The sequence below is a fragment of the Cyprinus carpio genome, chromosome A6 (genome assembly GCF_018340385.1).
Source record: "Cyprinus carpio isolate SPL01 chromosome A6, ASM1834038v1, whole genome shotgun sequence".
In the NCBI taxonomy this organism is placed as follows: Eukaryota; Metazoa; Chordata; class Actinopteri; order Cypriniformes; family Cyprinidae; genus Cyprinus; species Cyprinus carpio.
The window spans coordinates 24302756-24329332 of NC_056577.1; the positions used below are offsets into that span (position 1 = coordinate 24302756).

Consider the following 26577-nt stretch of genomic DNA (forward strand, 5'->3'; position numbering starts at 1 on the left):
ATGGGTACTGTAGTGTTTAGAATGTTTATGCTTTCCTTACTTGTGATACATTTAAGTTTAGTCATTCAGAAATAGAAACGGACAATAGAATGTGACCTGCTGAGTGAACTGAAATTAAAAGATGAAAGAATACATAATCTTTTTTTTTTTTTGAAATTTTGAATGGATGTTTTATTGTTTAAGTACAAGTAAAACAATTACACTATTAAAGGTTATGGAATAAAATTGTTCAGGTCATACCTCAGACATGACTTGAAGTAACTGTTTAAAAAAAAGTAATAATGTAAGCTGTGAAGCTGCTATATAAGATCTAAAATACATAATTGTGGTTTTTATTTAGCAATTCAGCTGCTTCAAAATTCACAAACATCAAATAATGTTAAACACTTTATTTTATTCATAAAATGGCATTCTTTAGAAATGCTCTATATTTATTTATAGTTGAAAAAAGGCATTGTGTTGAGCATATATATTAATATGCATAAAATACATCACAGTATTTACAACAATCTTGCAATCTTGTATTTAAATGTTTTTATTGCTAGCTTAGAATATCTATTTGAATGAAGTTGGCACAATGTAAGATGTAACGGAAACAGCGGTGTAGAATAAAGGTGAAAAAAGTGAAAATAATGAACACATGTCCCACTGCACCCCATAAACACAATCAAGCCTTCAAAACAACTGATCAACCACCCCTTTAAATAATCGGCTCAGAAAGTTCCTTTTCATTTTCGTCGTGTTTCATATGCAAAGGGTTATACACTGTTGTCGTGGCACCTTTAAAAAGAGGATTCTGTACCTGTGCAGAACAAAGAAACATTTGATTATTAAATGGTCAGTCTGTGAATTCTTTAATTTCACACTGAAACACTCGAACAATATGTTGTCTACACAGGTTATAATTTGCTCTACATTTAAAGCCATCAAAGCTAAATCAGTTTAAGTGGTTAATAACACAGAGTGTCTTTGCGTGTACATTACCTCTTTCCATTCAGTCTGTTTCTGTGCTTTTACAAAGTTCTGGTACTCTCTAATATCGTACAGTTCCACCAGGCAACGGTAAATAATGATTATTATAATGCCAATTAAAATTATGCCTGACACAGAGATGCTAATTATAAGTGTAGTCTTATCAACAGAACCTACAGAGACAAAAAAAAACAAACATTTAACATTCATAGTTACATCCATTCTGTGTCATATATATGAGTTCAAGAGTGTGCTTATTTTACGGTCTTGTCAAATTAAATTAAATTAGATTTCAATACATACGAGGCAGGTCTGCATACTGAAGAACAATTTTGCCGTCATCACCAAGTTTCACATCGTACGAAACGGTGTCTTGATATGTGCAATGCAGCTCATGAGTTCCTTCAAGACGAGATACTGTAGCATTCAAACATCTTATAGCACAGACATTGGTATCAGGAATACCAACTTCCATGTGACAAGCCACACAGTCCCTACAGAGACATTAACACAAAGACACATTTGTCATACATTTGTAGTACATTGCATTCAAGGTGTTTTATCAGTTCATGCATTCCATGGGAATCGAACCCATGACTTTGGTGTTGCTAGCAGAGTTATTTTAGTATAGATACTTTTATAGTTTTTAGTAATATTTTAAATTATGTTTTAGTTTTATATATTCTGTTTTTTAATATATCTATAAAGTTTTTATTTGTTTTGATTTCAGTATTACTTTTAGTTATTTTAATACATCAAACTAAATGAAATAAACTAAATGAAAATGAAAACTGTTGCCTTGTCTACTAGCTGAAAGTTCAAAGTTTAGGAAGAGAAAACTGAAATTGTGGTTTCAAGAAGAAACAAACCCACACACGAATGCACACCTCACTAAAAATAATCTTGAAATACAGATATCAGATCACAGGAAGAGACAGATACTCACTTCAACAGCATGCAATCATTAATCAATACAGAGCAGTGCTCTCCCTTGAAGCCTGGGTTACACTGACAACGGTTGCAATTGCATTTGCCTTGACCGCTGCAAAGCCATTTGTCATTGAAACACTTGTCTTGGCGAGGCGAGCAGTCACATGCAGACCCCGTGTAGTTATTAGAACAGATACATTTTCCACACTTACATCTGCCTTTACCTATGACAAATATACAGAGGAGTAGATATATATTGAGGTTTGAATCTAAAACTCAAAAAAAGATAATAAAATAAATAGCTAAATTTTGTGACAATCCACTGTACTTACCATTACAGAGAAAGCCATTACGGTATTCGCAACTATTGTCATCACATTCGCAGAATTTCCCACTGAACTGGCCTTGACACACACACTTGCCACACTCACAGGTGCCATGTTCACTGCAAACCAGCAAGCTGTTGTCAGGCCGACAGGACGCCACCATGTTGGCAGTAGAGTCCGCATCACTCTGTTGCACACACTCACAGCGCTGACCCAAATACCCTTCATCACAGCTAACACACATAATTTATAAGTTAAAAAAATGTAAGACACAGTATTATATGTGTCAACATTTAAAGCTGTTAAATCAAATAAGGTCTTCATTTAAAAGAGCTTTTTAAATAAATCTACATGGTGATCACATCACATATCAATCATTCAAAAGAGAACAGCTAAAAGTAATTTTTTGGTGATTTACTGTTTTTTATATAAAATCTTCCTTCATAAGATAAAGAACATTCTTTGAAAATGTAACAATGATATCTTTATTACTGAGTAAGATCATAGTGAAATTAATGGTTGAAATCAAACTTTGATGCTTGTTATCTAATAATCAGATTTTGAGACTTTAGCCTGGATTTCACAGAGAGGGTTACATATGTGTGACAAGTGTGACTGGAAATGTGACTGGATTTTAAGACCTAATGATGACTGTGATAGCAAATTAGATTCAATCATTGTGCTTTTTTCTCTTTTTTGCAGCTCGGTAGTATAAATATTGTTGATAAAAAAATAGCATTTCCACTAACTCGGGTACATTTACATTTGTATCAATGTAAATTAATGTACACTAATTTTTTAGGTAAATAAATAAATAAATAACCCTCTAATCAAGGTATAGAGTCTGTCAGCTTATGTAGTTCCCTGCCGAGACGCTAGGGGGATCTACCTGCACACGCCGCATGAGAGAGTTCCTGAACTGTTACAGTGTTTGGAATCCTTCTCTGGAACACCACAGTTACAGTGACACTCCGTATCCACTGTGATCTTCACCTCCTCATTGATACCTTGCATTTTGATCCGAAATGTCTGCGGCTCCTTCAGACATGCAGACGCATTCAGACGTACTTGAAAAGTAATCTATAAAATCAATGTATCAACAACAACAACAAAAAAACTCCATCAGTCTTATGAGATACACCAACAAATGTTTCCTGGTTGCTGATAATTCAGATGAAACCACTGTAGGTGGTGCTTACCTTCTCATGCTTGATATTTTGACACTCTCCTTTCGTCTTCCATTCAATATCTGCCTGATTGCCCTTACATGTAGACGCGTAGGACACGTCCAATTCTTTTGGAGCTCCCTCCTGCTCTAACACCAGCGTGGACGACAAATTCTGGCCCACAAAAACATGTATTTTTAGTATATGTACAATAATATACAGTGATAAATGAATTATTAAAGCAAAAACATAAAAGTCTATGGCAAAAGTGTATCATTTGAACCCTAATTTAATCCTTAAAATTTGCCATATGTAATAAAGTTTTTCATTAAGTTGGCATAAAGAAAAAAATAAATAAACATCATGAGGCTCATCACGGTCAAATGGTTCATTTTGTGGTCCAATATTTTTGCATAATGATCACTAAGCTGAAATTGATTATATCCTCTTGGCAAGCAATTTCTTATACTGTGCTAGCTTATTGACTTTCATCTGATCACAATAAGATCATTTAAATTTAATCATTTAATTGATGATAATTATTTATTTGGTATGTACAGTGGGTAGAGAAAAGAATCACCCTCTTTAAAATAATCACATTTTGTTGCTTTGCAGACTAAAAAGGAAGACAGACAGTTTTTGATTTATCTAGCTGTATTTACTCAGTTCAACTTATAACATCCAACTGAAAGATATAACACCAACATGTCAGAAATAAATAAAGCTGATCAGCTGTGGTCATTTTGATTAGCTCAGCATGAAAAGAGCTTTCCTGGAGAATATCAGTCCTTGGTAGTGCAACTGAAGCAGACAATAAACTATGGGCGGCAAGGCACTGTCAAAAGATCTCTGGGATAAAGTTGTGGACAGGCACAAGTAAGGAGATGGATACAAAAACCTTTAACAATGGCTTGAAGCACAGTGATGCCTATTATTATTACGAAGTGGAAGGTATTTGGTAAAACACAGACCCTCCCTGGATCAAAAGTCACTCCAAACTGGATGAAAGAGCCAGGAGGAAACTACTCAGAGAGGCGACCAAGAGGAGATGGTCCTTCACTGTAGAACACAAGATCCATGGGGCATGTTTGGATCCAGATCCAGATCCTCTCACTTACATATATCTAAACCTACCCGTCTGCACCTCCTGATCCCTAAACCCACCCATCTCCATCCCTACACCTACTAATCTCCACCCCCTAGATGTGGATCCAACCACGCCCCCTGGATCTTGTTTTCTGCAGTGAGGGGCTACTGACCAAGAGCTGACCTACAGCAACTCTGAAGCAGTTGCAGGAATTTATGACAAAGTGTGGTCATTTTGTGCATGTGATAACAATATCACAAATTCTCTCCTCAAGAGAGGCCACATGCAGTCAGCCTGAGCTTTGCTAAAATGCATCTCGAAGATTCTGAGGCAGATGAGACTAAAATTGAATTTTGGCCTCAACACCGAAAGATTTGTCTAGCAGAAATCCAATACAGCTCACCATCCAAATAACAGCATTCCTCCAGTAAAGCATGGAGGTGGTGATATCCTGTTCTGGGGGTGTTTCTCTGCAGCAGGGACTGGAGTCTAGAGCCCCTTTCACACTGCACGTTGGACCCGGAAAATTGCCGGAACATTGCCGGGTTGCCTTCTGTGTGAACGCAAACACGTCCCGGGATTGATTCCGGGATTGATCCCGGGTTGGGGACCTAGTAACATTGCCGGTTTCAGTCCCGGAACGAGTGCTGTGTGAACAAAAGCCAGAACTAATGCCGTGTTGTTATGATGACGCACGTTATCGCGCAACACTTTTAGTGTGTTTTGAAGGTAGATCAACATTCACGACGAAACAAATATGTGCAACTGTAACGAAGCAGAGGTCAGATAGTTCCTCACTTTGCGCGCTGAAGCTGAGATCGTTCGCCAGCTTAAGTGAAAGTTAACGTGCCTAGCGTTTTCGACTCGTACATTACACATCACCCCTTACCAAAAAGTAGTATACTTCAAGTTTATTTTATTAAGTATACTTAAGTTCAAGTATATTTAGACTTTTTGTAAGTATAAGTCAAGTATACTTAAATGTCATTTTAAGTATATTTCTGAGGAGTACATAAAGCCTATTTCTGAGAAGTACATAAAAAGTAAACTAAAAGCATACTTTCCTATTTTTAGTTTAAAAGAAGTATACTAATAGCACACTTGAATAAACTTCTTTTTCGTAAGGGACAACATGATATCACGTGTCTTCACGGGACCTTTACGGGTTGTGTGTGAATGCACGCACATATTCTGGGTAATCACTGGCAGTGTGAAAGGAGCAAAATCTAGCGACCCGGGAACAATTACCGGAACACATTACCCGTGTATTTTCCGGAATCGCAGTGTGAAAGGGGCTTAGATGTGCAAAGTTAGTAGAAACATATCCCAACAGACTAAAGGCTGCAATTAAAGCAAAAGGTGGTTCAACAAAATACTGACACAAGGGCATGATCCTTTTTCCAACTCAGTGATTGTTTTTTTTATGACATGTTGGTGTTATATCTTTCACTTGGATGTTATAAGTTGCATTGAGTACATGTAGGTAGTGTAATACATAAACACAGTTTCAGTTCATTTAGTAAATGATTTAACCATTTAAGAAGTGGAAAACAAGGTTGCGGGGAAACACTGATGGTTTTGTTCTAGGAGACACTTGTTATTCCTGTTATTTCAAATGGCAAGTAGAGCCAGTGCACAAGCCAACATCACTAAATAAGGTCAAAATTTAAAATATGAAAACCCTCACCCCATAGGCTTCAGAGATGAGATCCACAACATTACTGGAGTCATTCTTTAATACCCCAACCACTGACTGAGGAATCAATGCACTCAATGCCTGTGAATGTTTGTGTGTGTGTGTGTGTGTGTGAGAGAGTGATGGAAAAGAGAGAGATTAAAATTATAATTTAAAAATTCACTTTTATACCTTTAAGGTACCCATATGGACTCTTTATGTACAAATGTGTAGGTACTATCCCCAGTGACAGTGTGCACATTTATTTGATCACATGATCGCATGATCAAATGAAATTTGCAATAATTTATAAGTGTTTACTGTCACTTTTAATCAATTTAATGCTGAATAAAAGTGTTATTTCTTTCAAAAAATTAATGATCCCAAACATTTAAACAGTGGTATAAATAATTCCCACACACCTTATATGCTGGATAGATATCCTCAGTCACAGCAAATATGAGCTGAATATTGTTATCCTGCAGAACCCTAGATACATGGCCCACTGATGGATAATCCTGTAGGACAAATTATAATGATTTTATTTCTTCACATACAAACTATACCACTTGAACTGTTCTTGAAGTTAATTTTTTGTTTTTATTTTTTGGCATCCATCTACAACAGAAAACACAAAGAATGTTCATCATTAAATGTGCAATACTCACATAGGCCTTTCCATTATAGGAACCTTGATCACTGAGATGACACTGTCCATTATGTGGCTGAAAGACACCACCTAGTCGTCCATCTCCTGCCATGTGGAAAGTATCATCAGATGTGTAAACCAGAATCCGTGTCACATCACCCCATCTGATTTTATCCTGTGGTGAGAAATGGAAAAATAAGCCTTTTTTATGTAGCTACTATGGTGAGTTGTGGATGAAGTTATCGGTTCGAATCTGTTTCTTTACATGCACCATATACTACACAGAGTTAACATGCAGTTTTCACCTGACAGACCACAGCCTGCATAATGGCATCCAGACCAGCCTCAGGAGCGTCCAGGTTGCCAGAGATTTTCTGTTTGCTAACTTCTCGTTCAAAATCCCTGGCATTTTGAGTCAGGGGCAGGACATTCTTAAAACTGAAAGCTGGTTGGCAGGTATCTATGCGATTGGGGCAGGGGTTCTGACGTCTTGACTTCACCTGACTGACATACGGCAACATCTCCTTATCAACAAAAGACCCGAAACCTGAAAGGAAGTAAGAATGGCTTATTGGGATGAATGACATTAATACATCTCTAATTCTTTACAATTGCAGTTCAAATAGTTCTGTTATAATTTTATTTTACATATATTTTTATATTTTAATGAAGTCTATTTTTGGGATCTGTAAGATTTTCTAACGCTTAGAAGAATTTATTTGATCAAAAATATAGTAAAACAGTAATACTGTGACATATTTAATAGTATTTAAAGAAATAGTACAATTTAAAATAACAGTTTTTTATTTTAATATATTTTTAAAAATGTAATTTATTCCTGTGATGGTGCTGAAACATTTCTTCTTATTAAAAATGTTGAAAACAGTTCTGCTGCTTAGTTTTTGTGGAAACCATAATACATTTTTTTCAGGATTCTTGGAAATTACTTTACTGTCACTTTTGATCAACAATGCATCTGTAAACCAGTAGTTCAGATTTCTTTATGCTTTCAAAAACTGTGAATTACTAAAACAATTATTGTTTACGATGTGGAAAATTCACCATTGGTCAGTCACCAACTGATGTTAGTATTTCAGTTAGCATATTGTCTCACCGATCCGGACAGTTTCTGTGATGTCTTTCAGCTTCTTTAGGATTTTCTGCCCCAGGGTTTTAATTTGCTCCAGATCATCTTTCATGGAATAGCTCAGATCCATCAGGTAGTACAGATCTATAGGGTAACCCTTAGCCCTCTTAAACTCAACTGTGAATTCATGTGGAACTCCTGCAGATTTAAAAGGAATAATCAGAAGAAACGATTCAAAGACTGCAGAAGCACTGTGGTTTTTTTATATAGTTTGTGCTAACTGTCTTGTGTGGCCAATTTGTATTATTTTTATGTGTAAGAAACATATGACTGTACATCTTTGCTGTATAATAATACATCTGCATACTAAAGTGTATAATTACACTGAAGTTTAAATGCAAATGGCTTTAAGCTTATGTTCCAATATGTTGCAGCATGCTGTTGTATGTCTGAGCCTTAAACTCACCAACTCTGAGTGTGATGTTGATATTCTGAGGTTTAAGTTGGACCACATTTTCACGATCGCTGCTGAGGTCACTGTTCTTCACATAGGTCAAGGGATGTTCTCCAGGATTGATCACATGATCCTCTTTACATCTCCTGGCCTTCAGAGCCTCGGGAGAATCACATCGCCGTTCATTTGACTCACCTGGTTTCAGGAAGTCCTGCATTACAAGGAAATTTGCATTACAAGCACAATCATTTAATAAATAAATAAATATTAACAATAATATTATTATGACTACTCCGAAAAAATAGGTGTAGAAATTTTTTCCACACATATATTGCTAGTAAATTTCATAAATAATAACAAAGAAATGGCAAGTAACACTTTAAGCAGCTGCTTAATTTGCAAAGAAAAACATGCTCAGCCACAGGTACCACAGCAGGAAAAGAGTCTTCAAAAGGGCACACATCGCAAAGTGCAACCTTAAAATATTTGTCAGGGTTAAACGTATAATGGTTGCTTTGTTTCTCAGCAATCTCTTTTCTCCGTTCTCTCAGGCAGACAAAGACTGACATCTCTTTCCTGATCATGGAAACTGATTCTTGCAGCAGGTTCACTTACCATCTGTCTGCACCATGCACATCCAGGACTCCTTATACATTCAGAACACGAAGAGTGAGATTGGCAAAGTGGTTCCTTCCCTAAAATGCACATATGCAGATGATTTCAAATAAAAAGGCATCAAAGACTGGTTTTACTTTTTTTAAAAGGGATGGATGTGATTAAAGAGACCAAGTGCATTACCGAGTATAAACCTCTGTTCCAAACAGTAAAAGAGAACCGGCAAAGCTATCAAAACAGCCTTCATCTGCAGAAAAAAAGAGAATTTTATTATACTCCTGAGGTTACAATAACAAAAGGTTCATTTTGAGCTCATTTGATTAACATTTCCTAATTTCTAATATGAAATATACCTGTAGTAATACTGTATCTCCATGATACCATCAATTTAGTAAAAGGACAATAATACAGAATAAAAGTTCTCATTAAACACTCTTGTTTTCATATTTACATGACTTTTAATCAAAACAAACTTCTTCTTTTTACACAAATTATGTTTGTACCAGTATTAAATTAAAAAAAATTTTTCAACTGTCATGTTGAAACAAATCACACTGAGCCTTATTTTGAATACTTCTGATCTGATGATCTCTTTTTATATCTTACAATGATATACTGTGACATAGTACACCATATAACACGCACATGAATAAAGAGGAACAGAGCTAAATATATATAAAAGCACCACTGCACTTCCAACAGATTGCACACTGTTCTTCTTATGCATGAGAACATACTCAACACCAGACAACTGACATTACAAGATGGAAGTTTGCAATCCATCTGAAAGTAAGGTGGCAGACAGTCATACAAAATACAAAACCACAGAATGTCACCCTTCCTCTTTTGTAATTGTCGTTCATCAAGCACAGAGTCACAGACCACACTAAGTAGGACCCACAAAGTAGGAGATGTGCAACCGCTGTTCTATTTCAAATAGCAAGTGAAAGAAAACATTCTCACATTTTATGTGTGAGTTGGCCCTGTTTTAGCAATGGAAACATTCAGAGAACAAACAGACAGTAAGAGTTACTGCACCTGATGGTGTCTCATTTTATCATTTAGTAAAGCAAGCAGTATGTAGTATGTAAAATAATAAAGAAATCAGAAATGGTAGAATAAAGTTTGTTACAATAACCTAATACATCCTTAATTGAACACAGAAAGAGAAGTTTGGCAGTAGGTTTTAACAGTATGTGGGTTTGTATGTATTTTGTTGTTTTTCTAATTAGAAAACCTTTAAACTGTTTTGGGGTGTGGGTTAGAGATACCCTGTAAGAAATGGCATATTAAGTTAATCGTGTACACACAAAGTATTTTCATATATTATATGGTAGAGTTAATATGTCATTATTAAGTTTTTAACCCTTTGATAAACTGAAAAGGCCAAATTTCATGTTAACTATGGCTATGCATGTTTATTTATTGGCTACCAATATACTATTTATTTGTTTTACTTAATTTATTAATTTATTTTCTTTCTTTAAAAGAAAGTGGTACACCCAAACAGTAATTCAATTTTAGTCATCCCCACAAGTTTCAGCCTAACAGCACCACAGAAAATTGCTTTTCTGCCAATTAAAAAATTTACTTTACAGACTATTAGAAGCTAAAGCTGCCAAGTATTAACAAAACCTAACCGTTTATATTGAGTTCTAATTCAACACATCGAAATTGATCATTTGAATGGAGTCTCTTACCATAAAAGGGAGATGTCGCGCGGAGCGTGTGAAAGAAAATCAAAGGGTCACTGAAAGCGTCATCATAATTCTCATCGGCGTGTCTATGGCTGCCTCAAAAATTAGTGAGCTTCCTACCTAGACAGCATTTGGTCGTCACAGACAGGTGCAAAATATTAGGTCAGATATCGCGGCTATGATGCCAAAAAAAAAACATATTGCACATGTATGTGATTCCCCAAAAATTTTGCGCGCCTATGATGTTTAAACGTGCTGTCTAGATTAGGCAGCGCACTAGGATTTGAGACACAGCATATTGATCACATAACAGAGGAAGCGCGCAAGCAATACGGGAATAATGTGGTCACTTTACTTTACCTCTTCCTCTTCCCGTCTAGATTTTTGTCTGTCTGTGCGTGTCCTCATTCTTAACTTTACCCTCAAGCCAAATGCAACACGCTTAAAATAATAATAATAATAATAATAATAATAAAAATAAAAAGCTATAGCATTTGATAAGAAGTGGGTATTTATTATTTATTATTATTAAGGTTATGATGAACATTTATAGCATTGACTCAAGACAGCAGTTATATACTAGATTATAGGTTACTAGGGTGAGAACATTTTCGCCACATGACGGCGCTCTTGTGAAGACAACAAAAGAAAACTAGGATGTGTGGTAGGATTAGTATATTTGATGTTTTATTTTAATTATGTAACAATATAATGTTTTTTTTTTTACCATACACATAAGAAAAACTGAACACTTTAGAAACTAAATTTGTTGGCCTTTTAAAACAAAATCCAATGAAATTGGATCGCGCTGAAATTCTGTAATGTCTTAAAAAATAATTTCAGTTTATGTAAAGTGAATATTGATATTAATATGACTGTTCAAATATCTTTTTTCTGTGTTCGGTGAAAGCTTCTAAAATATACAGGTTGCATTTAGTCAGTTTTATTAATTTTCAAACAATAGTACAATTTAGTCCAGACATGATCCATAAAGAGAAATCTAGTAGTGAAATGGTAAAAACCTAATTAACACTGAATAAAATGTCTATCAGTGGGGTTTTGTTCTTAAAGGCATAATTCACCCAAAATGTAAAATTCTGTCATTATTTGCTCACTCATGTAACTCATATTTCCTTTTGTGTTCATATGGTTTTGCAAGAACATGAGAGTGATCAACTGAAGGTTCTTTTGAGATTATACAGATCATTAACCTTTCAATCCCACTGTAATTCTGAGTGTGTAGCCTAGACTGTTCCTCTCTTCTTGATAACATGCTCCATCGTAGCTGTCTCTGAGGTGTCCAAACTGATCTTGTATTTGGCCAGAATCTTGAGAATGGGCCTAAGCTTCAGCCACCACTGAGTCTTCGGTATTCGATGTCTGGAACAGAAACAGACAGTGTGAGCACATGAGGATGCAGTGATAAGGCAGGCTTCACTCAGTGAATGACAATGTGTACAATCAAGTGAAACAACGGTAAAATGAAACAGAGGGATCACTCACTCAAAGTCAGTGTCCTCTTTGAGATCAGAAAGAGGCTGGAAGAGCGTGGCTCTCTTCTTCATTCCCAGAACACAGGCAGAGTCCGGTGTGTTAGCAAAGATACGTCCTGCTCATATGATGAACACAAACAGGTCAGGTTCATATGTAAGGCATTTTCCATGATACACGCTACACTTTGGTGTTCCATTGCTTTTATATGCACTAAAGATTGTGAGAATTATTAGATATGTTACATTACTTCCTAAGATAAAATTAACGTAGCATGAAACGTAGCTAGTTAAAACACATTCAATCTCATTATCCCTTTCTTAAAATGGGGATTTTGGCCTTTCCCAATTCTTGACTAACCATCAGTTGCAAACACAGACAAGCCATAATTGTGAAACTGATATGAAGTTTATTATAGTAAAGCATGTATATGTATATTTTTTCATTATTTATTAATTAAAATATTTTTTTAATTTTTAGTAGTAGTTGTGATATTTTTTTAAGGTGTGTTTATTTAATGTTTGGTTATATGCATATGAACCATAATTTTGAACAAAATGTTGGCAAAAATTGTTCATAAAATGAATACAAAAGACAGCTTGAATGCTAAAACATATCATTTACATATTTAGTTTGACTTCCTAAAGTTGACTCTCACCATTTTTTATATCTATTATTATTATTTTTTAATAAAATTGTAACGCTCTCTCTCTCTCTCTCTCTCTCTCTCTCTCTCTCTCTCTCTCTCTCTCTATATATATATTTCTATGTATATATTTTTATTTTATATATATATATAACACACACACACACACACACACATACATACAGTGCTGCTTGAAAGTTTATGAACCCTGTAAAATTTTCTATATTTCTGCATAAATATAACTAAAGGCAAGTCCTGTAAAAGGCAAGTGCTCCAGTTAAAATCCTTTTCCTCAGCCGTCAACTCATTGAAATTACTGTTTACTCACCATGTCTGTAACACTCCTTCAGTTTATCAGTCAACCATAACACTGCTTTTGCGCCCATCTTTGTGCCAAAGTTCCTATCAAACGGTGTAGGGGTTCCACCCTGAAAATACCATGAGAAAAATTAGTAATTGAGCCCAGGCCCCGGAGATAATGACAAGGGAAATCTCAGCTCAGTTATAATGCTAAAAAAAGAATACTTTCAATAGTGTACACACAGACCTGCTGCATGTGCCCAAGCACATTCTTGCGGCAGTCAAAAACTCCCTTGCCCTCTTCTGAGTACAAGCTGAAGAGAAAATCTGTGGTGTAGTTTGCATTACATTTCTCATTCCTGAGGGAAAACAGTTTGATGTTATTTAGAGTGCTGGTGCAAGAATGAAATAAGACCAGAGTCATTTGTCTTGATTACTGGAGAAGTTTACTGAATGTAAAACAGAGAGGGAAAAGATGCAGAAACAGATTGTGTGACAGAGTGACCAACCTAAGGATGAGGCCTCTTTTCACTGTGGTCTTCATTTTCTCCAGTAAGTGCTCCACGTTTGTCTACCTCCCAACCAGACATTTAATGGTTAAAAACAAAATGAGATGCATTCCATCAAACATCAATTAAACCAAGCATGTCTCACCTCCAGGTCATGAATGCCAAATCTTTCTTCATAGATATAAGCAGCATCAGCCCCTGCAGCCAGTCCTGCCATGGTTGCCAGATATCCACAATTTCCCCCCATTGTTTCAATGATGAAAACCCTACGCTTTGTTCCAGCTGCGGATTGCTTGATTCTATCACATGTCTTAAAAGACACAAAACAGATGCTTACACGTATAGCTAGGGACTTACACGTCTGTGAACTATATATTAATTTTTATAATATGTGGTTTCTCACAGTTGTGATAGTATTGAGAGCAGTATCAGCACCGATGCTGAAGTCCGATCCAGGAACATTATTAGACACAGTAGCTGGAATAACAACCAGGGGAATACACAACTCCTCATATTTTTCTCTGGCAGTCACTAATTCCAAACCTCCAAGAAAGGCCTAAATAGGAGAGAGAGTATGTACAGTAAGAAGGAAACAGGAAGTGAGGTATACAATTTTTTTTTTTTTTCAGACTGGAAGTAATATTTGGAATTTTCTCACCTCAAACCCTCCGATGATAACAAGGGCATGAATGTTAAACTTGGCTATATTCAGACTGATCTCTTCAATCATACTTGCTGGCAGTGACCTCCGGGGAGAGACAAAAACAACAACTAAATGCTGGATCTCATACACTACCATCCAAAGGATTTTTTGTTCACCAAAGCTGCATTTATTTGATCAAAAATACAGTAAATATTATTGCAATTTAAAATAAATGTTTTCTATTTTAATATATTTTAAAATGTAATTTATTCTTGTGATAGCAAAGCAGCCATTATTCCAGTCCTCAGTGTCACATGATCCCTCAGAAATGATTTTAATATGCTCATAATATTTGGTGCTCAAAAAAAAAAACTAATTTTCAAATTTGTTTCAATGAAAGGAAAACATGAACAAAGTTCAAAAGAATGGCATATATTTGAAATTAAAACATGTTCACATTATAAATGTCTTTTACTGTTACTTTTGTAAATGCATCCATATTAATTTCTTAAGAAAATCCCTTACTAATGTAGCTGAGTTTGAATATTAAAGCACTATTAAGAGATATAAAATGAATTAATTTCAATTAATGAACAGTTCCGTTGTACCTCTTGGTTCCTAAATTAGAACCGCCTTTGCCTGTCCAGCCTCCCACATAGCCCCATGTCATTGGTTCAATCTGTGAAAAGCAGGAGACAGAGTTAAAATTGAATTGATGCATTTCTTCATATGGACTTATGGATTCCTCGTGCATGTTAAATACTTTACAGTTCCATTTGCAAGTCCATCAAAGCCGTCATGTACAGCTAGCATGTTGTGTCCTTGAAGGATTCCGATCCTGACGGCTGAGCGGACTGCTGCGTTCATTCCTGCACATGGAGCTCCCACGTTCATGATAGCTATGTTTATATTACTCTAAAGAAAGAGTGAAAGATGGAAGGAGGAAGATGTTAAAAAGCACAATAAATAAATATATAGAAGAGGGAGAGAAATTCATACATATCTGGAGTAAAGCCTAACAAAAGGGATAAACTACATGATAAAATGATGCTTGTTATACACCTTCACGTCTGGGGCGGTCACATGGGCCAAGAGTTTATATGTGTTCCAGTTGTTCTCAAAACTCCTGCAAAAGAGAAACAACAAATCAATCACAAGATCAGTTTGTTATAACAAAAAGAAAGAAATAAAGACAAGGATATAGAGCTCACTTTCCCCTGAGCTTAACAGCTTCCTCAAATCTGCCCTCTGCCATAGCTTTGGTTACTTCTTTTGTCTAAAAACGTGAATAAGATGATGTATTACAAATTAAATCACATAACAACTGTACAAAGCAACAAGCCAAACATTTGCATCAATATGCTTAGGAAACCAAGGCAGGATGTGTCTGTGCCTGCTCACCACTTGCACACACTCCATAAGAGGCAGTCGAACAGCCATGTTTCCAGACAGACTGACCACACATGCAGGGGTGTCAGGAGTGGCCTCTAGCAACGCCATCACAGCCTCCACCCCCATCCTACTGCCCTGAGAACAAGACAGACAGGGGAAGATCGATTGGCAGCATGTCACAGATGCATCAAATAAACAAAAAATACTTTCAAAATCTGAATTCTAATCATACCAAGATTCTGTCAAAGGCTGAAGGTGTTCCTCCTCTCTGCACATGACCCAAAATAGTGGCGCGTGTGTCAAAGCTGAGCTTCTTAGTGACCAGCTAAACAAACAAACAATTGTGAAGAATTAGCCATGTCATGTTAAGTACCAGCTGATAAAAAAAATCCCAATAATCATATTTTTATGCGTACGTTCTTGATAATATCACAGGTGATAGGTTTGCCATGGCGATCCAGAGCACCTTCTGCCACAATGATGACATTCAAACGATTGCCAATTTTTCTTTGCTGCACAATGAAGACAGCATAATGACATTAAACAGAATATAATGATGACGTTGACTATGATGATTTTAAAAAGGCAGTTATAATGTGTATAGATCTTACATAGGTAAGTCTCCTACACAGATGGTCCTGCCATCCTTCATCTGGAGGCATTTCAGGAATAAAAACCCAGTCAGCGCCACACGCCAGGGCAGTGACTAAGGCCAAATATCTAGATATATACACATAAACATATACACACAGAACATAAGAGAAACACTGCATTGTGATAACTAGGGTAATTATACAACTAACTTATTTTAACTGAAATTAAAATAAAAAATATGCTAGAAATAATATTAATGTTAACTGAAATAAAATAAAATTTCAGTTAGAATAACTTGATGTATTAAAATAACTAAAACTAATCAAATAAAATAAAATAAATAATGACTAATAAAAATGACACAAACACAGCATAATTACTAAAACATTAATTAAAATTACAATTTAAATACAAAAATTAATAAACTCTAAATATATATATTTTTAAACTATAATATAATATCTCAAATACAAAAAAAAAGTAAAATAACACTGGCGGTAACCTAGTGTAATGATACTATTGCAACTGATTTAAGATCAATAATCAAGTCAAATTACAGAACACTGATTGGCATAAGATATGGATTTTTGTTGTAGAACAGATAATATGTAAACATACAATAACAAAATGACATATCTATTCATCCATACTGCAACCTACCCACAATGCCTCCCCATAACTTCCAGAATGAAGGCTCTTTGATGACTGCAAAGGTGAGATAAGAACAGACAAATCAATGTGTTGTTAAGTTCAGAATCCAATTGTGTAGTGCCATTTGTGTGTTTGTATGTGTACCTCTGTGCTGTTGTTGTGATGGCATCCACTACTTCCATGATCCTGTGCAGTGCTGAATCAGTGCCAATGGTCATGTCTGTGCCACAGAAATCATTGTCGATGGATCCCACCATCCCAACAATGTTCAGATGAGACGAACGTTTAGCCTCCTCTGCTGTGATTTTACCTTTGAGCAAAGACACACAGACATGTGCTTCTCTCTATATATCTATGAAAAATTGACACACTGAATCTTCTCATCAGGCTCCCTATTTATATTAAGAAATAGTGTCTTACTTTCTGCAAAATAATATATATAAAATATATTACCAAACCCAAAATATAGTCTCAAAATTTGGGATTTTTTAAAATGGGTTTGAAAGAAATGTCTTACACTTAACAAGGCTTCATTTATTTGAGGGAAAAAAATCTGTAAAAACTGTCATTTTGTGAAATATTGCAATTTAAATTTAAATTACAATTTAAATTAAGTGTGTTACAATTTAAATTTTCAAAAAAAAATCTTATTATTATCAGTGTTATTATTCTTATTTTCAAAAGAGTTGTGTGCTGCTTAAAGGGTTACATTTTGGGATGGAGTATCCATTTAATATTTTGTGGAAACTGTGACATGTTTTTCATATATATATATATATATATATATATATATATATATGCGTATTTGTGTGGGTCTATATATGTATGAGTATATATATATATATATATATATATATATATATATATATATATATATATATATATATATATATATATATATATATATATATATATATATATATATATATAACGTGAAAACCCCCGACAGACCGATAATGATTACTGTGTAATATGGTCCTACCTGCTTTCAGCAAGATTTGGAGCAGCTCACTCCACTCATTGCGAAACTCGTTGGCGCCTGTCAGGCTCCCATCGCCACCGATAACACACAGATTAGTGATGCCCAACTTCACCAGGTTACATGCTGCTTTAGCTCTACCCTCCTTAGAGCGGAAGTCCTGACAGCGGGCACTGCCAATCACTGTGCCACCCTGACAAAATAGTCAGAGATAAATAAGAAAAATAATAGGAAACACACACTTCAGCAAAAATGCCAAACATTAAAATAACTTAAGATGGTGGCTGAGAAATATACTAAAGTGTGGTGGATGGTTAGTGTGGTTGAGATGTGTTAAGATAATATTAGAGGGATGATTTAGACCCACACTGTCACTTGCTCTCTGGCAACTGTGCTAGACTAGTGGTAAAGGTTTGGGTGGTTAGCAAGAGTTTGAGACTACCCACGCTCTTGCGGTGCAATCAGCCAATCAGCATTGTCATGATGTCATTTGTCTGCGCCTCGTGTGATTACTCACTTGGAATTTGTGGTGTGGGCAGCAGTGTGTATGTGTGTGTGTGTGTGTGTGTGTGTGTGTGTGTGTGTGTGTGTGTGTAACATTACCCTAAGTCTCAAAAACAGGTCTCTGGGTGAACTCTGGCATTTTGTACTAGACCACAGAGGTTATACCATGCAACATGATCACTTACACACCTACACAAATAACCTGTTGCACTCATCCCTTAGTTACAGTTATGGATTGATTATGTTGATGTGTTCACAATAATAAATACAATGAGCAAAAATGTTTGTTGAAAGCAGGAACATTTCTAGTCTTTCAAAAGTACTTGGACACGGGCCTCTCATCAAAAGGTGTTCTCATATTGTGATACTCTTTTATGATACTGTTTTGAATATGTGGATATATATATTGTTTTTACCTGCAGTACAGAGTGTGCTGCATGTTCACAAGCAATAAAGAGCAGCTTCATAGCTTACACACAAATGATATTAGACATTTGCGAGTTTTGTATCATAAAATGGACTGTGGGTAAATTTGACCTCATCCAGCACTATTTGTGTTTTCTGTCTTATAAAGAATCCCGTTACGGTGCAAGAAACTGCTGCAAACAATTCAGTGCATGAGTGAACTGTTTGAATGCTTTCGCGCCACAGTAAAAAGGTGAGTTTATTACCAGCTGCAGCATCATTGACACGCTCTCCCAAGTTGCTTGTCGGATGTTATCTCCTCCATCAACTAGGCCCTGATAACCCTAAATGCACACAAAGATTGGAGGATGCATAATTAAACACACATGCATACGTTACATAATAAATACACTTTTTAAAAATAATGAGTGGATTTAAAATTGAGCAAGAGCTGAGTGAATTAGAATGTGAATTTCTCCTGCATAAGTTAATAGCAGTAATTTAGAATGACAAATTCTCCATTTCTGTGTGCAGAGACTGGCAGTCTTTCACTGTTAATTCTTTATTTCTTATGTGTATGTGCTTAGATGTACAAACCTCATGTACAAAGTAGACTTTGGCACCAGTGTAGATCCCAACTCTCACCGTGGCTCGGACAGCAGCATTCATACCTGAGATATAATAATTAAAGAATCATAATTATTGCACATATTTAGAGTCTAGAGGTCTAAAGTTGTCTTTAATTTGTCACAAGCATTACATTTAATTAAGATTTGTTGACTGTTCATGAAACATATCAAGCTAGCTAATAATTAACTGGAAAGTGTGTGAGAAAAAACTGCTTTTGGTTTTATTCTAAACCTGTTATCTTGTCATCTGGTCACACAAACACACATGGTGGTTAAGTCCCATTGAAAAGGGCTCTAGTTTCATTTAAAGATTGAACCAGAGAGGACAACAGGCAAGCTTCATTGCCCAGCTCTCTAAAGCAACCACATTTCCCCAAAGGTCAACGGCTAAATATAACACCCCTCAGACAGAGAGAGAGACAGAGAGATCATAGGGAGGAATTGAGTGAGAGGGAGAGGGAATGGGATGACCGTAGTTAAGGTTCTTCTAGGACTAGTTGACATTACACAGTTATTTGACTTATTCTCCAGCTGGTACCAGATAAGGTTAAAGGTCGGTTCTTTTTCCTACTGCTAAAGGTTGGATAAAAGGTCAGTGTGAAAGCTTTTGCACCTCTCATGACCTCTCTGATATATGATTCCTGTTGTAAATGAGGAGGTGGTAGTTCAATCAGGTAATCAAGCAACCAACAAAACCATTTCAAATTATCATCTATCAAGTTACGCCCAAATTCAATACCACACACATTTGACTTTATGCCTTGCATTTTAATGCAAAAGAGGAGGAAATTGCATATTGCTCTTGATAATGCAGGTAAAAAACTTACTAAATGACAAATACTGATATTTTTCTCACTCCACAAAATCGAAACTCAATTTCAAAGGTATAGTTCTTCCAAAACTGGAAATGATGTTATCATTTGCTCACACTCATGTCATTCTAGACACATATTCCTTCATATTGTAAAACACAAGAGATGTTTAGCAGAATGCCCATGTTGCTCTTTTCCATAAAATATAACTGAACCAATTTAGAATGCATGCACACATGCATGAAGAAGATTTGTATCATAAACATTTTCATGTGGAATTTTATACTGTTATAGTGTTTATACTTCAAATTCATTTTGGGTCATTATTATTATTATTATTTTTAATAAATGAATATTTGTATTAAACAAGGACATATTAAATTGATCAAAGTGCCAGTAAAGACATTTATAATGTTAAAAAATATTTCAATTTCAAATAAATGCTGTTCTTTTGAACTTTTTATTCAACAAAGAACCCTGAAAAAAAAATGTATGAGTTTCCACAGAAAAAAATGTTTTCAACTGTGATAATGGTAAAATATGTTGCTTGAGAAACAAATCGGCATATCAGAATGATTCCTGAAGGATTTGTAACACTGAACATTAAACAATGTTACCAACCCCAAAATTTCTGAATGGTATGCATACACAGAAACATAATAACCCAGTCATCTATTGACATTATAAGACCAATGGTAGATTGTTTGTTTTGTTGTATAAAGTTGTCATATCATAAAAATATGAAAAAGTTATGTTTTAAGGCACAAGACAGTTTCAGTATTAGAAATTAGGATGAAGAGATAATGAAAGAGTGCATCTCAAAACAGTTTAAAGCGCTATACTTCCACAGAGTTGGTCTCCATAAAGGCCCATACACACAAATACACTCTTTCTCACCTTGTGCATCTCCTCCAGAGGTGAGGACAGCGATGGCCTTTCCAACGCCCATCTTTGTGGGGTCCACAGGTGCTGAACGATGCATATTGAGATGGCCTGGGGAAGACAAGGGAAATTTTGAGGTGAACTGCCACCTTTCTCTATCAGACCATTGATAGAGACTGATTGAGAAAGTGGAGTGGGAACATGACAGCAGTATGAACTCCCTCTACCCTGGCATGCAGTGTCACAGACATGATCCACCCACTTCATAACTACATTTAAAATTATCTGCAGTGGCACCACACGCTGCTAGTGTTCTGACTAAAACAAACACACATAGACACTGCATTTACTGTCACTTTGATCCCATTTCATGTGATCTTTATGCACAAACAAAACCAGATACAAACACAAAACACTTACACAGACAAACATACAGCAACATGACCTTTATGCTATCTTTTCCCATAGGACATACTTTGAGTATGCAGTGCAGCAAAATACTCCCATATGCACACACACTTACAGCCATTGTGTACGGTGGTGGAACAGCTGAGGTTGTTCAGGGTTCCATCTAAATAGTTTGTAGAAGTCGGCTTTCCATCTATAACACAAGGGCATTGAAAAAAGATTAATTTACTTCTTCATCTTAGAATAATCAACAAAGCTCTAGCATGACTAAATTATTTATAGCACACTTATATCTGATATTTCTGAGAAAACACTATGAACACAATATCATGATTATATGGCGAGGAAGTGTGTGCATTTCTCTTTGTTTAGTGCTGTAACTATTACAGATAATCCTTACTATAAAGGGAACAAGGAAGGACTTTTATCAAGCTCAAGACTTACCTAAATGGCCAGAGCTGCATTATTACTGTGTTTGTTGATCATGTTGATGTGGTAAGACGTTCTGCAGATTTAATTTTACTATGATGTAATTCCACAGATTTAGGTCACCAATATAATGGTAGCTAGCTGGCTAACACAGAGGTTTTGTCAAAAATTTGGGAAAAACTTGTGATAATCTTGGGAACATCAAACAAATCACTAGCACCGCATGCCATTATTTTCCAACAAAACATATATATGGATGCATAAATTTTATGGTGTTTAATTCTAATTATGTATTTAAATTATGTAATAAATAAACTAAATTATATCTACTGTATATCTATATCAATATCTATCTATGTATATATCTATCTCTGTATCTCTCTGTCTGTCTATCTATCTATCTATCTATAAATGAGTAATAAGTCGTTATCCACCCTATTCATTAATGGTGAGGTAAATACAGTAAATAGTAAATATATCTTATGTTTCACCATTTTACAAAGATGAAGACTTCTAGTAACCAAGATTAGTGTCTTAATGAGATTATAGTAGAGTCCGGATTAAACTCCATGACTCTAGTGTCCCAGTGTATAACAGCTGCTGGTTGTTGGGTGACATTGGTGTTAGATGTTTAGACTCCAGTATGTTACTGTCCACTGATCGAATGCTGTTGTGGATCACGGTCAGCAGACTAATCAGAGTTGCTGGTGTTTTTCCTTACACCCTGCCAGTTACGTCTCAATTACTTGTTCCGGGTTAGAGAAACTGACCACTACAAACACGTCAATCCTGTTTTGAACTAGTTATTTAAAGTGCTGAGTTAAACCTCCTTAACACCAGATAATTCTCTTCAGCAACATTAAATGTAGTGTGATCAGTTCTCTACAAAAACTTATTCTGAAAAGCTTTTCTAAATTGTAGTCAAAATAATCAGACTTAAGCCCACTATATACTGTATGATTTTTTGAATCCTTTAAGATACTGTAATGAGAGACTGTACGATGTGATCTCATGGCGGATTAATGTGTACAGTGTTTCATGTCAATAGAAATCCTTCTTGGTCACAGAAATTTGTGTCAGATGACAAAGTCAAGGGCAATTTGTACAGCACGCACTAGGCTTTAATTAGAATAATAATTTGTTATATGTTTATGTATATATATATATATATATATATATATATATACATACTGTACATACGTTTCTGAGGGGAACTGACCACACAGAAGAATGTGATGTAACTACATTATGTCCATTATATTGATTGCCAAAATACTACTACTACACTTTCTAGAAGAGCCTTACCAGCACATAGTTCAGACTTTGATTCATCACTTCCACTCGAATATTTTGATCCTGTTTACAAAAAAAAAAAAAAAAAAAAAAAATTTTGATTAATTCATGACTCTTTCTGTGACTTACTTCTTTCTAGACTTACATAGACCCATTTTATTTTAATCAGAAATGTCAAGATATTGTGCCATTCATACTATCAATCATGTTTAAACCATTAGAAAATACAAAATAAACCATTAGACAGTTTATTGCAAGATACATTCCCATTAAGATAAGATAATTCCCATTTTTTTCTTAAGAATCAAGTAAATAGATCCTGATTCTTGGAATTGATTTGGAGAATTCCAAATTTCTGGAATCAAACAGCCCTTGGAGAATGTTTAATAAGCCACTCCCATTTTATAAATATCAACCCCCCTATGAGCAATGCTTGCTTACTGTGACATCAGAACATAAAAGTGCTGTGTCATTTGGTCATCTGGCTGCTTGACTGCTGAAACATGGCATCTAGTACTCAACAAACAGATACACACTCTAACACACACACTCACACACACAAGGCTACATACTGCCACAACAAAGTACACAGACATAAAACAACATGGACAGTTTTTTATTTTTACACACATATGAATACAAACACACAAACACTATGCGTACCGTAGATATGATTAGCATCTAATTGAATCTTTCTGTGCGTGAACTGCCAGATGAACACCGCCAGCCCAATATGAGGGATCCAGTGGAACAGGAGTAAAGACAGTTGCAGAATACACATGCACAACTCTAACAAAGAAAAACTAATCTGACATACACATACAAACACATCCCAAATGCATACACACACCTGCCAGACACACACACAGCTGTCAAACACTGCCTCCATTCTTTCTAGTAGAGGGAGATGGTATGGTGGCCATGACAAGGTATTATCAGTATTAGAACTGACCTCACGTTCTTACTCACGTTTTTCCTCTCTCCTTCCTTCATTATCTCCCTTTCTATGCACTCGTTCATTCCTTCAGCATTTCGCAGCAAATCTCTCTCTAACTCTCTGGTCTTTTAAATCTGCATTTGTGCATTGGTCTGTTTCTGCTGAGTTTTTCTTAATCAAATTAATGAATAATATTTTAGTGCTGCCTGCCTCTACTTGGAAATCATCTGGACCCACAGCAGTAGAGGAAGTCTAATACTGTAATAGGATTGCATGTAACAGACTTCACAAGCAGATTATATTGGATCAAAGCAGGAGTTAATGCAGGTAATGTGCTACTAAGATAAAGTAAAGGTTAGTAAAAAACAGACCACACTTTTGACTATCAGGATTAGTACAGTCTTTTTGTTAGTTTGTCTACCTTACAAGGCTAAACATTATGGTGGCCTGTTTTTTAAACATAACATTTAATGAAAAATATATCTTTTTCTGACACAAACACAAAAAGAATGTCGGAAAGAATAAAATCACCAGATATTTTTTTAATGTGGCCTGTGAAAATATAAGCAACTGCAAAAATGAACTAACTACTGTATAGTGGGGACTTTATATTGAAAATAGCAACTTTCTGAACATTTATTGGATATTTATAATCAGGTTTTTGACCTGGAAAAAGGCAAATACTCTATTCATGATCATCCATAGACTATTTATCACAACAATAACAGAAAATGTTAATTTATTTCTAAATAACTTAATATTCACAAGCTAGGGCTTTATTTTGAGATCCGTATTACGTACAGTATAAGACAAAAATTCCTGTTCTATTCAGTATCTTTCTCTTTTTTTCTCTGTCTAAGTGTTCGTTCAATAGGTTGCAATACTATTTCTTACCAATGGGTGGAAATATATGCTACTTAAAATCTTCTCACAGCTGTACAGGGAGGGTACAAAATATTCAGTATATTAAAACCACACCATAATGATTCCCACAAAAAAAAAAAAAAAAAAAAGTAATAATAATAATAATATTTTCATTTGCTAAATAAGCAATTTAAATTGTTAGTGCTACAATTCTGTAAATTATGGATTGTGGTAAGGTTTCTAGAAATATTTTCATTTCATTTTCATTTTCCAGTCTTTTCTCTCTCTCACTTTCTCTCTCTCACTTTCTCTCTCTCTCTCTCTCTCTCTCTCTCTCTGAGGTGTATACCTCATATTGTATTGCTATTTCCTCTTCCAGCTACTTTATTTATTCAATATATCTGCTATTTTCACTTGATTCATTCCACTATATTTAATTTCTTTTTAGCCTTTTCACCATCTCTCCTTTCCTCCATTTATCTTCTCAATAAATTTTTCTGATTATCCTCTTCCCCTCCTCATCCTCCTCCACCACCCACCTTCATTATAGTGACTTGCCCTCTCCTAACTTCCCTTCTTTCGTGATCTTTCTCTTATCCCTACTCTTCCTGTTTTTAATTGTATGCTAAATGAAATGCTAAACCTACACACCCTTGACATTTAAAGCACACACACTTGAGAATGCACATGCATAAACACGCACACACACACTTATTGTGTTGCATATCAAATGAATGTGTGTGTGTGTGTGTGTGTGTGTGTGTGTGTGTGTGTGTGTGTGTGTGTGTGTGTGTGTGTGTGTGTGTGTGTGTGTGTGTGTGTGTGTGTGTGTGTGTGGCCGTGCAGGAAATGGAATGGAGGGTGTTTGTGTAGTGGGGCTGAGTATATAATTTTAAAATACTGAAATTGTGTATGTCTGAGCGTGAGTGAGGCAATACAAACTAATTATGAAATAAGTTTTTATTATTGTTCATACTTGGGGCTCGGTAGTTAGCCATTACTTTTCTAAATGATCTGATCAATGATTTTTGCCTTGTGGATGATAAAAATGGGCATAGACTTTGAAGAAGGGATCTTTAGAAATTACATGATCCTTCAGAAATCATTCGAATATGCTGATTTGGTCCTCAGTAAACATTTTTATTATTATCAGTGTTGAAAACAGTTGTGCTGCTTAATATATAGTGAAAACCAAGGTTTTATTAGGATTGTTTGATGGAGAACAGCATTTATCTGAAACAGAAATATTTTGTAATATAAAAGTCTTTACTGTCACTTCTTGTTCAATGTAATGGGTCCTTGCTGAATAAAATTTCTTAGGGGGAAGATGAATCACACTGGGACCTCACCGTGTCTGCTGTCAGGTACCTGCATGACATCATTGTTCACTCAGAGAGCTGGACAGAACATCTCCAGAAGGATGCTATATGAGCTTCAGAAGCTGTACTGATCACCAACCCATGAAACACCATCTAGGGCTGTCAGAAGAATGTTACATGGGAACTGGATGAGGGCTGATAATGCCTACCAAGAAAAAGGTTAAAAAAAAAG

General features: G+C 35.5%; 2 protein-coding genes across 4 annotated transcripts; both read right to left on the reverse strand.

Annotated features, from left to right (window-relative positions):
- Positions 1–519: 519 nt before the first annotated feature.
- Positions 520–11075, reverse strand: LOC109091440 (integrin beta-7-like). 3 transcript variants are annotated; one of them, XM_042758548.1, is made up of 16 exons: positions 10662–11075; positions 9145–9208; positions 8962–9041; positions 8359–8557; positions 7920–8090; positions 7111–7352; positions 6825–6980; positions 6579–6674; positions 6169–6258; positions 3428–3568; positions 3118–3308; positions 2235–2347; positions 1919–2126; positions 1276–1466; positions 985–1145; positions 520–802 (listed from the first exon to the last, which is right to left on the reverse strand). In XM_042758548.1, exons 1-16 carry the CDS (start codon positions 10662–10664, stop codon positions 701–703), a joined length of 2208 nt encoding a protein of 735 aa, XP_042614482.1. In that variant the 5' UTR covers positions 10665–11075; the 3' UTR covers positions 520–700. The 3 variants fall into 3 exon arrangements, with proteins under 3 accessions (XP_042614482.1, XP_042614480.1, XP_042614481.1); XM_042758546.1 differs by having other exon boundaries at positions 2235–2461; XM_042758547.1 differs by lacking the exon at positions 6169–6258 and having other exon boundaries at positions 2235–2461.
- A 501-nt stretch (positions 11076–11576) lies between these two features.
- On the reverse strand, positions 11577–21293 carry LOC109091056 (ATP-dependent 6-phosphofructokinase, muscle type-like). The gene is made up of 22 exons (XM_042758545.1): positions 21111–21293; positions 19370–19443; positions 19039–19116; positions 17867–18056; positions 17029–17194; positions 16894–16938; positions 16251–16359; positions 16056–16151; positions 15872–15964; positions 15649–15774; positions 15459–15523; positions 15310–15373; positions 15016–15162; positions 14856–14926; positions 14263–14350; positions 14008–14160; positions 13750–13914; positions 13605–13666; positions 13343–13454; positions 13124–13223; positions 12162–12267; positions 11577–12038 (listed from the first exon to the last, which is right to left on the reverse strand). Exons 1-22 carry the CDS (start codon positions 21193–21195, stop codon positions 11903–11905), a joined length of 2331 nt encoding a protein of 776 aa, XP_042614479.1. The 5' UTR covers positions 21196–21293; the 3' UTR covers positions 11577–11902.
- Positions 21294–26577: the final 5284 nt, after the last annotated feature.